The 15,482-nt window shown below is 54.7% G+C and overlaps 1 protein-coding gene across 1 annotated transcript; it reads left to right on the top strand.

Moving 5' to 3' along the window:
- Positions 1 to 482: 482 nt before the first annotated feature.
- Positions 483 to 9,845, top strand: LOC311216367 (antigen WC1.1-like; the record flags this gene model as incomplete). The annotated part of the gene is made up of 11 exons (XM_084297910.1): positions 483 to 693; positions 1,579 to 1,670; positions 2,079 to 2,391; positions 2,500 to 2,817; positions 2,898 to 3,212; positions 3,547 to 3,861; positions 4,488 to 4,796; positions 5,465 to 5,605; positions 6,251 to 6,346; positions 7,065 to 7,217; positions 9,760 to 9,845. 11 exons carry the CDS (start codon positions 483 to 485, stop codon positions 9,843 to 9,845), a joined length of 2,349 nt encoding a protein of 782 aa, XP_084154036.1.
- Positions 9,846 to 15,482: the final 5,637 nt, after the last annotated feature.

Raw genomic sequence — 15,482 nt, 5'->3', positions numbered from 1 at the left:
GAGGTGTCTGGGGATAGACAGAGGGAGGTGAGGGCCTAGGGAGATGGGACTGTTCAGGAGGTTCTGGGCTGGGGAGGAGCAGGAGCCCTGTGAAGGGCAGGGGGTGGTGTACGGGTGGGCAGGGGCAGGGGCCCACTGGGGTAGGAGTAGGTGCCGAGGGCTGTGGGGCAGAAAATGTCCCAGGAGTGCTGGAGCTGTGTATCCTCATCCCAGCATAGCCCATGGGGAGAGGAGGGAGTAGTGGAGCAGCAGTGACCCCTGGGACAACCCATGGGGACAAGACTCCCACCCTTGTTACTCTGTCTGGGCAGGGGGTACTCACAGACCAACAGTGTGGGGCTCGAAGCTCTCCTGACCCTTCCCTGTGTGTGTTTGAAGGGGCTGCAGAGGTGAGGCTGGCAGATGGCGGCAGGCGCTGTGCTGGGAGAGTGGAGGTGAAACTGCAGGACCAGTGGGGGACTGTGTGTAGTTACTCCTGGGACATGGCTGATGCTGCAGTGGTTTGTAGACAGCTGGGCTGTGGAGTTGCTCTTGAAGCTCCTCAGTATGGATACTTTGGGCCAGGGTCTGGCCCCATTTGGATGGATGTTGTTGACTGTAATGGCACCGAGTTTGCCCTGTCAGACTGCACACATGAAGGGCCAGAAGAAGTTTACTGCTTACCCAGTGAGAACGCTGGAGTGATGTGTTCAGGTAAGGGTTGACCCCCCTTCCCTTACCTCTGGGTCCAGGACAGTTGTAAGGGACCAGTCTGTGCCCTCAGGAAGCAACAGGTGGACACCAGAGCACGGGTCAACATTGCTAGTTCTGCTGTCAAGCAGGGACTGTGATTGCTGCTGTCCCCTATTAGTGGGAAAGCCCAGTGGAAGCCCACGTTGGGTGCCTGCAGACTGAATGGCCCCCAAGGTGGGTAAGCACAGCTTGGGCCTATGCCTGGAGCTGGGAGATGAATCCCCTCACCCTGTACTGGAGTGGCTGCTAGTTCACAGCTTTCTTCTGCTCACCCAGGACCTGTCTGGCAGGGACCAAGACCAGGTCCCCACAGCAGAGCCACATGAGTGTGACTCACATGGCCATGGCCACCCACAGCTTCAAGGACGGCTGTGAGAGTGCTGGGGACCTTTGGGACATGACATAGCAAACATGAGTCCATCAGTTGAAGCCAGGACCTCCTCGGAACAAGTTTTTTTCTGTCAGATCCAAGGGGTTCCTCAGCCTGGCCTGAGCCCAGAGCAGGCTGCAGCAGCCCCCAGGCCTGGGCCTTTTTTCCTGGGCCCATGTCCTCAAGGTGCTGCAGTACTGGGGCCAGGGTCAGGCAGCCCAGGGGCTCCAGGCAGCAGAAGTTTGTCTGAGTGGTACCTATGGCTGGGGGCTGGGAGAGAGGGCAGCCCATGGGGGCTGGAGTGATTTCTGAGGAGCAGCAGAGGGGCCCTGACCTCTCTGTGCCATCAGCACACCCTGAGAGCTGCTGGGATGGCCGTGGGGCTCTGCATGTGGCCACCTCAGGGATGAGGTGGGAGGTGGACACGGAAGTGCCAGAGGGATCTGGGAACTCACAGATCTCCTTGGTTGCTCCAGGATTTGTCCGGCTGGTCGGAGGAAACAGCCCCTGCTCAGGAAGTGTGGAGGTCTACGACAGGAACCAGTGGAAAGCTGTCACTCCCACTTTGGTGCCAAAGCTGCCGAGGTGGTCTGCAGGGATCTGCAGTGTGGCACAGCCCTGTCTGTCCATGGGGCAGCTCACGTGGGAGAAGGAGCCGGTCCTGTCTGGGACCGAGAGCTGCAGTGTGTGGGGAATGAATCCGTCCTCTCCTCCTGCCCCACGCAGGCCTCCAGACACCAGCCCTGCACCCATGGCATTGGCACTCATGTCACCTGCACACGTAAGGACTTGGGGTGAAACGGTGCCCACAAGGGCTGTGCTGGGGGCAGAAGAGGTGGGGTGAGGTGGTGGTCTGCAGCCCTAAAACTAGAGTGCTGCAGGAGGAGAAAGGCACGCTGTCCCTTTGGCCTCTCCTGCAGCTCCTGTGGGAACAAGAGCACAAATGTGGCCTCTCTCACCCTCCTTTGTCCTTGAGTACACAGGGTTCAGGCTGGTGAACGGCAGCACAGCGTGTGAGGGCAGGGTGGAGGTCGACGTGCTGGGGACGTGGGGGACCCTCTGTGCCTCCCGCTGGGACCTCTCGGACGCCCACGTTCTCTGTCGGCACCTCGGCTGTGGCTTTGCTGAGTCCATTCCTGGAGGAGGGCATTTTGGGAGAGGAACCGGCCCCGTCTGGAGAGACTCGTTCCACTGTGACGGGACTGAAGCCCACCTGGGGCAGTGCCCGGTGACTGCCCTGGGGGCCTCGCCGTGCTCCCAGGAGAACGCTGCTGCTGTCATTTGCTCAGGTGAGTGCTGGGCAGTGCTGCAAAGTCCATTTGCCCCTGGTGTGTGACACGGCCACCCACAGCTGGGGACCCCATGGCAGCACCAGGCTGAATTTCTCCTCTCACCAGGCCCCATGTCCCTGCGGCTGGTGGGCGGAAGGAGTCGGTGCGATGGGCGCGTGGAAGTCTTCCAGCACGGGACGTGGGGCAGAGTCCTGGATGAGCAGTGGGACATGCAGGAGGCCAGCGTGGTGTGCCGGCAGCTGCAGTGCGGAGAGGCAGAGGCAGCCTACACCCCCGTGAGGGCCGAACGAGGACCAGGACCTGTGGGGCTGCGTGGGGTGCGGTGTGCAGGGCACGAGGCTAACCTGAGCCTCTGCAACACCTCCCTGCCCGAGAGCACACCGGCAGCAGGGGTCATGGAGGACGTGGGTGCCATGTGCCAGGGTGAGTGGTGCTGCACGTCCCCCATCTGTGGGGCTGGGAGGGCAGCCAGTCCCTGAGGGTCGGGGTTCTCCCCACTGCAGGGAGCCGGCGGGTGCGGCTGGTGGACGGGGCCGGGCGCTGTGCCGGGAGAGTGGAGATCTACTACCAGGGGCGCTGGGGCACCGTCTGCGATGACGCCTGGGACCTGGCCGACGCCGCCGTCGTTTGCCGCCAGCTGGGCTGCGGAGGGGCCCTGGAGGCAGCCGGCTCTGCTCGGTTTGGGGAGGGCTCCGGGCAGATCTGGCTGGATGGCGTCAACTGCTCCGGGGCCGAAGCTGCTCTCTGGGACTGCCCTGCCGAGGCCTGGGGGCAGCACGACTGCAGGCACAAAGAGGACGCAGGAGTCATCTGCTCAGGTCTGTGCTGGATGCGGGGCTGGGAGCAGGGATGGGGAGGCCAGGGTGAGGGTAGAGCTGGGCATGGCTGAAGCTGTCCCTGGCTGCATTGGAGGCCTTGCCACCTGAGCTCATTCTGGGGACACCTGCACCCAGACCCTGGGGTTCCAGGGAGCACATCCACCCTGACGGTGAGCAGGGAGGGCAGGGTGCACCTCAGAGACCTCTCTGTTCCCGGGTGCAACAGGGATTTGCTGGCTGTGCCTCCACCTACCTGAGGGCCCAGGGTGCAGACAAGCCTCTGTTCCTCCAGCCCTGACCAGCCTGTTCCTCCTGGGACCATTTCTCCTTCCAGAGTTCATGGCCCTGAGGCTGCAGAACAGCGACGGCTGCTCCGGGCGCCTGCAGGTTTTCTACAATGGGACATGGGGCAGCGTTTGCTCCAACTCGATGACTGCTGAGACAGCGTCACTGGTGTGCAAGCAACTCAGCTGCGGGGACAGAGGGTACCTGAAAACAACCTCAAGGTATGCCAAGCTGTCTAGAACCTCGTGGCTGGATCATGTGGAGTGTGGGAAGAGCAACAGCTCCTTCTGGCAGTGTCCCTCTGCTCCCTGGCATCCGCAGTCGTGTGATGACCGCCGAGAAGAGGCCCACATAACCTGCAATGGTAAATCTGATCCATCAAGGCAGATGAGCTCCCCACTGGGTGTGGTCAAATGCAGAGAAGGAACCAGGAGGGGCTTTGACTTCCTGCATTAGACCCTGTTGCTGCTGGTGGCATAAAGGTGACTTCAGCTCCCAAAGCCACCCAAACCCACCAGCAGCCTCCAGCCAGACTGCAAGCAGCCCCTGGAGGAGGCAGAGGCATATCCTGGAAAGGTCTCAGAGGAGAATGGATAGGGCTTGCGGGAACCCCCTCTCCACAGACAGCCTTCTGCTGCTCTGTGAACCAGGGACAATGTGGGCCTGAGCAGTCTGGTCCTCCTTCTATTCCCCCTCAACTCCCACTGCCGTGAGCATCCCCTAAATGAACGGGGTTCTGCTGCTGCTCTGACCCAGGCAGCATGGGGATGTGTGAGCAGAAGTCAGCTCTGCTCTCTTCTGCATGACCCCCGAGCAGTCCCTTCAGCCCAACTTCTCTTTCCTTTGGGACATGGACAGAAAGGCCGCAGGTGGCTGCATGCCCCAACTCCACCAGCTGCACAGGTAGGGAGCTACCCCTGCGCATGCCCCCCTCACCTGGCAGGGCTGTCCCAGTTGTCCCGGTGCCATGGGAGGTCTCTGCCTCCCCAGACAGGGAGAAGATCCGTGCTGTGGGAGGCAAGGACGGCTGCTCGGGCAGAGTGGAGATCTGGCACCGCGGCACCTGGGGGACGCTGTGTGACAATGCCTGGGACATGCGGGACGCCGAGGTGGCGTGCAGGCAGCTGGGCTGTGGCCCCGCAGTCTATGCCCTGGGCCAGGCTGCTGCTGGAGAGGGGACGGGCCCCATGTGGCTGATGGAGTGCAGGGGGACAGAGCTGTCTCTGCAGGACTGCTGGGCCCAGCCAGGGGACAGCAGTGCCTGCCAGCATAAGGCAGATGCGGCTGTGCATTGCTCAGGTGAGCAGTGGGGCTGGGAGACATCGCTGGGGACTTGGCAAGGAGCTGGCTTGGGCGTATGTCCTGCTGGATCATGGCATGACCCCAGTTCTTGCCCAAGCAAAGGTGTTTCTGCAGAGTGGGAGGCTGGTGTTGGGTGGGGAGCAGCCTCTGTGGGGCTGGATGTCCCAGCACATCCCCTGGGCTGCCTGCACTGTCCTGTGAGCAGCCCAGAGCAGTGGTGCTGGGCCCTGTCCCTGCCACCCTGCCCAGCCCCAAAGGATGGAACATTCACATGGCTAATTTTGGGGTCATTTGCCAGAGAGGCTGCCTGGTGCCACAGCCCCAGCCTCTCAGCCCAGCTCTCCTTCTGCTCCCCTGCAGCTGCACCCAGGACAGCAACATCCCCCCCACAAGCAGGTAAGCTGTTCTTCCCCAGGGGCTGGGTCTGTCCATATCCACGCTGTGACCCACAGCCAGGGGAAGGGGCTCCTTGCTGGGCTGTGAGACTCCCAGGAAATCGAGGGAGCTGGTGGAAGTCTGTGATGTACCCAGCAGTGTGGGAGCTGCTGCATCACCCAGTCCTGTCCCCCCAAGACCCTGCTGCCTTGTGTGGTCAGGAGTGCTGTGTCCCACCCCCAACCTCTCCCATGCCTGATGCTGCCCCTGCCATGTTTCTGCCCATGCAGATCCCCCACGGGGCCGTCCGTCCACCAGCAGTGAGAGACTCTCAGTGCCTGTTGTCATCTGCATCATCCTGGGGGCCCTCCTCTGCCTGCTCCTGGCCCTCCTGGCTGGGCAGGTGCGAAGCGCCAGGGCTCAGCATAAAGGTGGGTCCTTCCCCAGTGGTCCTGGGGGGAGATGCCTCCTGGCAGGGCTGGGGGTGTTGGTGAGGGTCACATGCAGAGCTGTGTGCTGCCTCCTGCCCCATGTGCTGCCCCACTGCCTGACAGACCATGGGGCACCAGCATCAAGAGCCGGAGAGAGCCCAGATCCCAAGGACGTGAGTCCTGGGTGAAGGAGAGAAATGTGAGATCTGGGCTGGGGGATATGGGGAAGATGCACTGCTGGCATGGGGCAGATGCACAGCAGCATGGGGCAGCAGGATCCATCACTGTGGTGTCAGCCACCCACACAGGACATGGGCTGTGCTATTGATGTGTGGGGCAGAGATGGAGCAGCTCCATGTGAATGGGAAATGTGGGAATTGGTTCAGGGTCTGCACTGGGACGTGACCCAGGGAGCAAAAGGGGCACAAGGGCTGTCTCCAAAGGGATGGTGCAAGGCTGACACTGCCCCAGACCATCCCATGGGCATTCTGCCCTCCCTGGGGATGTGGCCTCAGTGCCAACACAACACAGTGGGGCTGTGCTGTGGGGACAGCCCTGTGCTGGCCCAGGGAATGAGGCAGAGGAAGCCCTTGGGGTCCTGTCCCTCTCTGCCCATTCCCAGACCAGCCCTGCCTCTGTCCCCAGGCTCTGGGAGAGCTGGAGAGCCCTTCCCTGAGGCTGTCTACGAGGAGATCGCTTACAGCCTGGCATGGGAGAAGCAGCTGAGGTTCAGTCCCTCAGGTGGGTGCGGGTCCCTGTGAGGGCACATCTGCAGGGCCCCTTCTCACTGCCTCAGACCACGACTGTCCCCTGCAGCTCCTGCCCATGGTCCCTGAAATGTTTGGGCCACGGGGTCTGTGGGAGAGCATCCAGGTGCTGGCCCCCACAGAGGAGCTTCCTCCCCACCAGCTCTGCCCATCCCAGAGGGGACAGCCCCTCTCTGACTAGCCCTGCACCACTGGGACAGCCAAGGTCTGAGCAAAGGGTCTGTCCCAGGGAGCTCTGGGAGCCCCTCTGAGAAGGGGCTGGTCCCAGGGAAAAATAGGTTCTCCTCCCCACGCAGCCCTAGCTCTGTGGGTGCCAATCCCCAGCAGTGCTGACCATTATCCGGAGAAGCAGGGTTCACCCCATACCACTCACTGCAGCTCTCTGCAGGCTCATTTTCAGAAGGGTCCCTGACCCAGCCGCAGCTCCACCCCGGTCAGCATGAGAAAGATGAGGGTCTGGGGTCAGCCCCAGGAACTGGAGGGGGAGGAGGAGGAAGCACTCCATCTCTCCTCCCTGCAGACAGACAGACAGCAGTGTCACCAAGTGATACATTCATCAGAGTTGCAAGGATGAAGGCTCTGCTGTGACCCTGACACCAGCAGCATGTCAGCCCTGTGTCCCCACACACTCTCCCATCCTCTGTTTTACAGGACATCTCTTCTCACTGCCACCACCTCTCCTCTCCTTTCAGATGTCCCTGTCCTGACCGAAAGCGACCCAGCAGATGGCTATGACAATGCCAGGGAGTTTTCCGAGCCTGGGGAGGATCCTGTCTGTGGGCAGGGGGACTGGGAAGTTCCTGGGGCACCAGTGGAAGGAGATGGGCCCGGGGATGCAGCCGCAGGTGAGAGGGCAATGCAGAGCAAGTGCTTCCTAGGTGCCAATTCCAGGGCCAGATGAGTCCATGGCATAATGAGAGCCTGACCTCTCAACATGGAGAACCTGCCCTGGGAGGTTTCCTGGGAGCTGGGAGAATGGGCCGAATGTCTCAGGGCTGGCGAGGAGGAGGAAGGTGATGTATAGCCCTGAGGGGCACCCCACGTGCTCAACCACAACAGTCTGCCTTGATGCTTACAGGGGGAAGCCTGCACTCCTGGAGAAGTGCTGGGGACCCTGGAGCTGAGGGATATATCTCATCCCCTTACCTGGGGACCATGGGCTATGACGATGCTGAAGAGGTGTCTCTGGCATGTTTTCATGAGGACATCCAGGATGTGTCACCGGAGCCCAGTGCACAAGTGTCCCAGAGCCCCAGACCAGCAAAGCCCAGCCCTGCCGAGCAGCTGGGCGCAGCTGGGAGGGAGGAGAGCTCAGTGCCACTGGGAGAGCCGTGAGTGCCAGAGAACGGTCTTCCTTTTCCAGCAGTCAGCAGACACACATGGGTATTCCCTCTCTTGGTATTCCCCTCTTTTTATGCTGTGAGTCAGTATTTCTTCATATTAAAACCCTCTGGGGGCTTTCCCTAGAACCCTTGCTTCCCTGCCCAGGTGTTGGGGTGTCTCCCTGAGGCTGATGGAGATGCACTGGTGGGGAAGGGGCACATCTTGGGGCCAGCAGGATCAGGGTCTGGCTATGGGGTTACCAGAACCCCTTGTCCTTGGACACTATTCCTTCTGACAGACATTTCCATCCTGCCAGCCACAGGCAGTTTCCAACCAAAGTGGCTCTGTGTGAAACCCCAAAAAGACTGTCGTGGTTCCGCTCGAGTGGGCAGACGAGCTCCACCACAGCCGCTCTCTCACTCCCCCTCCTCAAAGAGGAATGGGGAGAAAATATGTGAAAAGGGCTCAAGGATTGAGATAAGGACAAGAAAATCACGCAATAATTATTGTAACGGGCAAAACAGACTCGGCATAAGGAGATAGTAAGATTTATTGCCTACAACTAACAAAAAAAAAAAAAAAAAAAAAAAAAAAAAAAAAAAAAAAAAAAAAAAAAAAGCACCTTCCCCCCATCCACCCTCTTCCACCTCCTCCCCCCGAGCGGCGCAGGGGAACGGGGGAATGGGGGTTATGGTCAGTCTACAGCACTTCTTCTCTGCCGCTCCTTCTCGGTCACTCTCGTCCCCTGTGCTGTGGGGTCCCACCCACGGGATGCAGTCCTTGATGAACTGATCCGGCGTGGGCTTCCCACAGGCAGCAGCTCTTCCAGAACTGCTCCAGATATGGGTCCGTACCACGGGGTCCATCCCTCAGGAGAAAACTGCTCCAACCTGGCTCCCGTACGGGCAGCAGCTCCTGCCAGATCACCTGCTCCTGCGTGGGCTCCTCTCCACGGGCTACAGGTCCGGCCCAGAATCTGCTCCGGCAGGGGTCTTCCACAGGCGGCAGCCTCCGTCGGTGCAGGGCCACCTGCTCCACCGTGGTCTCCTCCACGGGCTGCAGCGTGGAACCCTGCTCCACCGTGGTACTCCATGGGCTGCAGGGGGACATCCTGCTTCACCATGGTCCTCACCACAGGCCGCAGGGGACTTCTGCTCCGGCGCCTGGAGCACCTCTCCCCCTCCCTCTACACTGACCTTGGTGCAAGGCTGTTCCTCACTCCTCTCACTCTCCCGGCTGCTGTGTGGCGCAGCGTTTTTTCCCTGTCTTAAATATGCTCTCACAGAGGCGAAAAACAACATCGCTTATTGGCTCGGATCTGGAAAACAATGGGGCCCTTCCCAAACATGGGGCAGCTTCTAGATCTTTCTCACAGAAACCACCCCTATGGCTCCCTGCTACCAAAACCTTGCCACGTAAACCCACTACAGGGGGGCACCTTCTGCTGCCTTGGGCCCCCATTTAGCCCCATTGAGCCCAAGGATGCCCGCTCAGCACCCATGGGCACAGAAACCTCTCCTGCGGGAGCTGAGTGGGGAGAAGGCTTGGACCTTTGGGCAGGACATGGTGTTCAAACTGCTCTTCCTGCTTCTGCTATTGGGTTCCCACCACCCTCCAGCTTTTCCCCAGCAGCCTCCTCTGCTGCAGCCTGGGAGTTGCTTTTGATAGTGGAGTGGTAGGCTGCAGGGAGTGCTGGATGGTCTGGAACATCTATTTGATCTGTTTCGGTGAGCTGTCCTGGCTATGTCAGGGACACCTTCCTCTAAATCAGGCTGCTCAAAGCCCCGTCCCACCTGGCTTTGAACACTTCCAGCGATGGGGCACTACCCCATAACTTCTCTGGACAACCTGTTCCAGTGACTCACCACCCTCAGAGTAATGAATTTCTTTTGAATACCTAACCTAAATCTATCCTTTTTCAGTTTAAAGCCATTACTCTTTGTTCTGTCACAATATTCCCTGATAAATTTCTCTCCAGCTTTCCTGTAGGCCCCTTTTAGCTACTGGAAGGTTGCTGTAAGATCTGCCAGAGCCTTCTCTTCTCAATTTTCCAATTCTCCCCAGCCTCTTTTCATATGATGGGTGCCCCTCTGACCATTTTTGTGGCCCTCCTCTGGATTTGCTCCAACAGGTTCATGTTCTTCTTCTGAAGCCCCAGAGCTGAACACAGCACATTAAGTGGGGTCTCAAAGGAGCAGAAGAAAGAGTGAGAATCACTTCCTCTGACCCATTGTTTGTAGTTCTCTTGATGCAGCCTGGAATTTTGCATTCAGGGCTGCAAGTGCATATTGCCATCTCATGTTGACTTTTTTCAACTACCAACACCCCCAGAACCCTCTCCACACAGCTGCTCTCAGTGCATTCTCCATCCAGGTTGTATTTATGCACAGCATTGTTACAGCCCATGTGTGGGACTATGCACTCGGTCTTGTTGAACTTCATGAGGTTCTCACAGGCCCAGCTCTCCAGCCTGTCAGTGCCCCTCTGGAGACATCCCTTCCCTCCAGTGTGTCAACCTCACCACACATCTTGGTGTCATTGGCAAACTTGCTGAGGCTACATTTGATCCCACTGTCAATGTCACCAACAAAGATGTTAAACAGTTTGGGTCCCAATACTAGCCCCTGAAGAACACCGCTCACTACTGATCTCCACTTGGACACTGAGCCATTGACCACAACTCTTTGAGTGCAACCTTCCAGACCTCATATCCACAGAGTGGTCCATCTGTCAGATCCTTGTCTCTCCAATTTAGAGACAAGGATGTCACGTGGGATGTGTCAAATGCTTTGCATAATTCCAAGATATGAAGTACATTGCTCTTCCTTTATACACAAACACTGTAATCCCACTCCAGAAGGCCACCAGATATGTCAGGAACTATCTGTCCTTAATGAAGCCATGTTGGCTGTTGCTATTCACCTCTTTGTTTTTCATGCACCTTAGCAGAGTTTCCAGGAGGATCTGTTCCATGATCTTGCTAGGCACTGAGGTGGGACTGGCTGGCCTGTGGTTCCCTGGGCATGCATTTTTTTCCCTTTTTAAAAGTGGGGATTATGTTTTACCTTTTCCAGTCAGTAGCAACTTCACCAGCCATTTATGACTTATCAACTATGATGAATAATGGCTTTGCAAATTAATCTGCCAGTTTCCACAGGACTCTGGGATTCATCTCACCTGATTCTATGGATTTGTGCCCCTTCAGATTCCTTAGATGCTCTTGAACCTGATCTACAGTTGGTGGTTCATCATTCTAATGAGGCATGCGGATGCATGCTTCAATGTCTCTGTATTCCTCCCAGGTTACTTGCCCTTGCTTCCACTCTCTGTAGGCTCCTTTTGGCTTCCTTTTTGTGTTTGAGTTTGAGCAGCATCTCCTTGTTCAGCCATGCAGGCTTTCTGGCCTTTTCACCTGACTTCCTCTTTGCTTGGATGCATCGCTCCTGAGCTTGGAGGAGGTGATCAGACTTGGTGGAGGGGACTTCACTAGATGATTTTTCAAGGTCCCTTCCAATCCCTAACATTGTGTGAGTCTCTGATTCTATGAACTTTGAAGAATAGGCAGCTTTCCTGGCACTGGATAGTTCAGAGTAAATGAACTCCATCCAAATGAACTCCAAACGAACTGAGATCAACCAGGCCCAGTATACTGGACAAAACCTTTGTAGTTGGAAAGGATGGTTGAAATAGACAGCCTGATCCTTCAGGGATGATGGGTCTGGAGCAAGGCAGTGGGTGTCCCTGTCTCAGTCCAAGAACACGTAAGGCAAGGAGAGAAGACTTGAGATGCACCCAGAGGAGCACAGCTGGAGATGGGGAGTAAAAAGCCTCAGCTCTTCTGAGACAGCGGGGTCTGTCTTGTTGGAGTCTGAAGGGAGCAGAGAAATTCACACGTCCTTCCAAACAGGATTCCTCTTTCCAACATGGGAGGTGCACAGGGGGTCTCTTCTGTTAGCCAAGGGCAGCAAGTGTCCATGACTCCTCCCAGCACTGTTCGACTTCTATTGCAGGAGAAGCATTTCTCTGCCTCTGCCCTAGCTGGAAAGGCAGGACAGAGAGGCACAGTGGACTTTTTTTTTTCTTGCTGCTGCTGCTAAGGACAAGAGATATGCATCCCGATCTATCTTGGGAGCCTCACACTGAAATGCAGATGAACGGGGTCCATGTCACACTGAAATGTAGGTCCATATCCAAACTTGATAGGTGAACTTCTCAATTTGGTGTTGACATTCAAGGCAGAGGCTGCTTTTTAGTCAGTAGCTAGTAAGGAAGTGAACATCAGCTGTCACAGTCCATGTCTTTTCTACCTCCTGCTGCCATTTCCTGAAGGCGGCGGTCACCCTGAAGGCCTATGCCATGCTTTTCTGATCCATGAAAAGGCTTCAGATAACCAAAGACATCATAAATGGACACAGAAAATAATGTCCAGGCTATACCATCTATTTTTATTCACAGACTCTCATCTGCATGGTATCTCTCCTCCAGAGCTGGACCCCCACCATGGGTTGCATCAGCTCAGTACTTTGCAAACTTGTTTGTACATGTTACACCTGGACCATTTACCAAGGTGGGGTTGGAGAGAAGTTCCTTTTTTCTTCATGCCTCCGACCTGAATGTATCCTCTGGAGAAAATCTCAGCTGGTGAGCTACAGGCCTAAGCAAATTTTTATCTCTCCAGAAACCTTCAGAGAAATATCCCCATTGGTGTTCATCCAGCAAAGATCTGCATGGGTTGTGTTTGTTGAAACTTGAGAAGCAGACAGTCCTAAACTTGTGATCTCTGGTGGGCTAAAGCAGCCCTGTGTTTGAATTGTCCTCTATGTTGAGAAAGAATGCTGCCAGCTGCCACTGAGCAACCCAGGTTCTTTGCAAGGAAGCATATATGTATTTATACATAAAAAGGATCTACTAGATTATGTTCTATTCGTTGATATTCCTCATCAGACAAGGGAAGAGCTACCAATGTCATCTACGTGGACTTCTGTAAGGCTTTGGTATGGTCTGCAACATTTCACTCACTAAACTAGAGGAATATGGGTTTGCTGGAATGACTGGTAGGTGGAGAAAATAATTGCCTAGATGGTCATGTCCAAAGAGTTCTATCCAAACAGGAATAAACAAACAGGAAATGTGTAAGGAGTGATATTCCTCAGAAGTCTGTGCTGGGACCTATACTGTTAATATCTTCATTAACAAAATGGAGAGTGATATTGAGTACACCCTAAGGTAGTTTGCTGGTAAACTTGGTATGCTAGTGGGAGGAGATGTCATCCAAAAAGGCCTGGGCAGACTTGAGAGGTATAACAAAGTCAAACTTCTTGAGGTTCAACAAGGAGAAGTGTAAGGTGCTGCACCCAGATCAGTGAAAATCTAAATATCAATATAGATTTGGGGATGAATGGATTGAAAGCAGCCTTACAGAGAACAGCTTGGGATTATTGGTGTTTGAAGAATTGGATTTGAGCTGGCAGGGTGCACTTGCAGCTGAGAAAGCCAATAATATCCTGGGCTTCGTGGAAAAAAGAGAGAACAGCAGGTCAAGGGAGGTGATTGCCCCCTCTACTCTACTCTTCTGGGATCCCACCTACAGTACTGCATCCAGTTCTGGGGCACCCAGTGCAAGAGAGATATAGACCTATTCGAGTGGCTACAGTGGAGGGCAGTGATCAGAGCTCTGCTACAAAGAAAGGCTGAAAGTGGTGGGGTTGATCAACCTGGAGAAGAGAAGGTCCAGAGAGACCTTATTGCTACCTTTCAATACTTCAAGGGGGCTTAAAAGAATGAGATTTTATTTTATTTTATTTTATTTTATTTTATTTTATTTTATTTTATTTTATTTTATTTTAATTTATTTTATTTTTAATCAGGGCCTGTAGTGACAGGAAAGGGGTCATGCTTTTGAACTGATAAGGTGTAGATTTAGACTGGACGTGAAAAAGAAAGATTTTAGGATGAGAGTACTGTGACACTGGAAAAGGTTCCCAGAGAAGATGTGGATGCCCAATTGATGGAAGTGTTAGAAGTCAGGTTGGAAAGACCTTTCATCAACCTGATGTAGTGAGAGATGTCCCTGCACATGGCAGAGGGATTGGACGAGATGATCCTAGAGCCCTGTTCCAGACCAAATAATTTATAGATTGTATCAATATTTGATTGCAAGATTATCTGACTATCATGCTATGATCAAGTTGCTGTTTTAAGCTTCAGGGAGTTCAAAGATTCATGTTGCTTTATGTATTCCAATACTGTCTTTATGGAGCTTTTTAACTGAGTTTTTAGATAAACTTTCATGTCTACTGACTGAAAAAAGTGATGTAAGACTCTCCCTTGTGGACTGTGAGCTTTGGATAAAGCCTGGACCTAACATACACTTAAGGAACAAACTTTATTGATTATTGAGCTTTATCATACTTTAGTTTCGTTTGTTTGCAAGTAAGAATTATCCTTCTCTACCTGTGTGCAGCCTGTTCTCTAAGGAAAGCAGGAGGGAGTTGGGACAAAGGAACTACAGGGTGCAACTGCAGACTTCAGTGGAGAAGTCTGATGTCAGGAGAAGTGAAGCAAGTCCTAAGGGGCCAATGATAGAAATGGTGTGAACCTGGGAGGTGAGGAGCAAAGATGTCCATAGAGGGTCAGGCTTCTCCTACCTGTCCAGACCTCCTTAAGAGAATCTCATGGCTTTCTGTGTCCTAATAAGCCCCAAGGTGCCAAGTTCATCAACTTAATCTCCTGAGAGAAGACTGATGAAATCTCTCAGAAAGACAAAGTTAGAAGCCAAACCCTAAAGACTTCAGTGCTTCAAAGCACTGATTGGTCCCACTGACGTCCATTACTGACCAAGCCCCAAGGACTCCTTAGAACAGGTAATTGGAGGCTATGATTGCAGGTAAGCCAAGGTAAAGGTGGCTCTGAGGTTGAGAAAATCCTGTGTTTGTTTCATCAAGCAGAAAATACAAGCCCTGCTGCCAGCTCTGGACAGATAGTTCCTGTCCCTCATGTGGGGCTCCAGGCTCTTCTACAGGCAGTGGGATGTGGGGTATTCAGTGCCAAGTGAAAGACAGTGGTGTGACATCTCCTGGTCTCCCTTGGGAGGTGTACCCCTCTCCTCTTCAGAACCTTCCCTTTCTGATAGCCAGACCCCTCTAATCTCCACGAAATCTCCCACCTCTATTCACCTAGCTTTCCACTGTCCTCCCGAAATGTGTCAGCCTGTCTGGGGCAGCTTTCTGATGGCCTTTATGACCTCAGAGGCTCTGCTTCCATGCTGTTGGCCAGCCAGGGGCTGAGATAGAAGTGACCTAACAGCCAGCATCCACAGGGCTACAAGGAGCTGTTGTGCTCATGAGGCCTCTTCCCAGCCCAGTGAGGGGGCTGTGCTGTGCAGAGCCATGGGGGCACTCAGCAGGTCCGTGCTGGTCAGGCTTGGAAGGCAGAAGCAGCTGGTGGGGGGCACTGCCACTGACTGCCTCCCACACAAGTGGTTCTTTGGCCATGGAGGGTACACAGAGATAGCCAGCCTCCTTCAGAGTCAGAGGCTCCTGGAATAGCCTGAGATGGAAGGGGCCCACAAGGATCATTGAGTCATACCAATTTCCAATGTTGAGAGATGGGGTGGTTCACTGTATTCAGTGTATAAAATTTCACCAGAGGTATAACAACTAATTCAACAGACAGATTTTCCTATACCTGCTATGTTACTTGGAGTTGCAGAGCTCTCCTTTCCCTGTTTCCACTTTATTTCTGGGTCACTTTATAACCTTGGACACACTCAGGCTCTACGGGCTCCT

This window comes from Netta rufina (genome assembly GCF_964035555.1).
Source record: "Netta rufina genome assembly, chromosome: 18".
In the NCBI taxonomy this organism is placed as follows: domain Eukaryota; kingdom Metazoa; phylum Chordata; class Aves; order Anseriformes; family Anatidae; genus Netta; species Netta rufina.
This window is presented reverse-complemented; position numbering and strand designations above follow the sequence as displayed.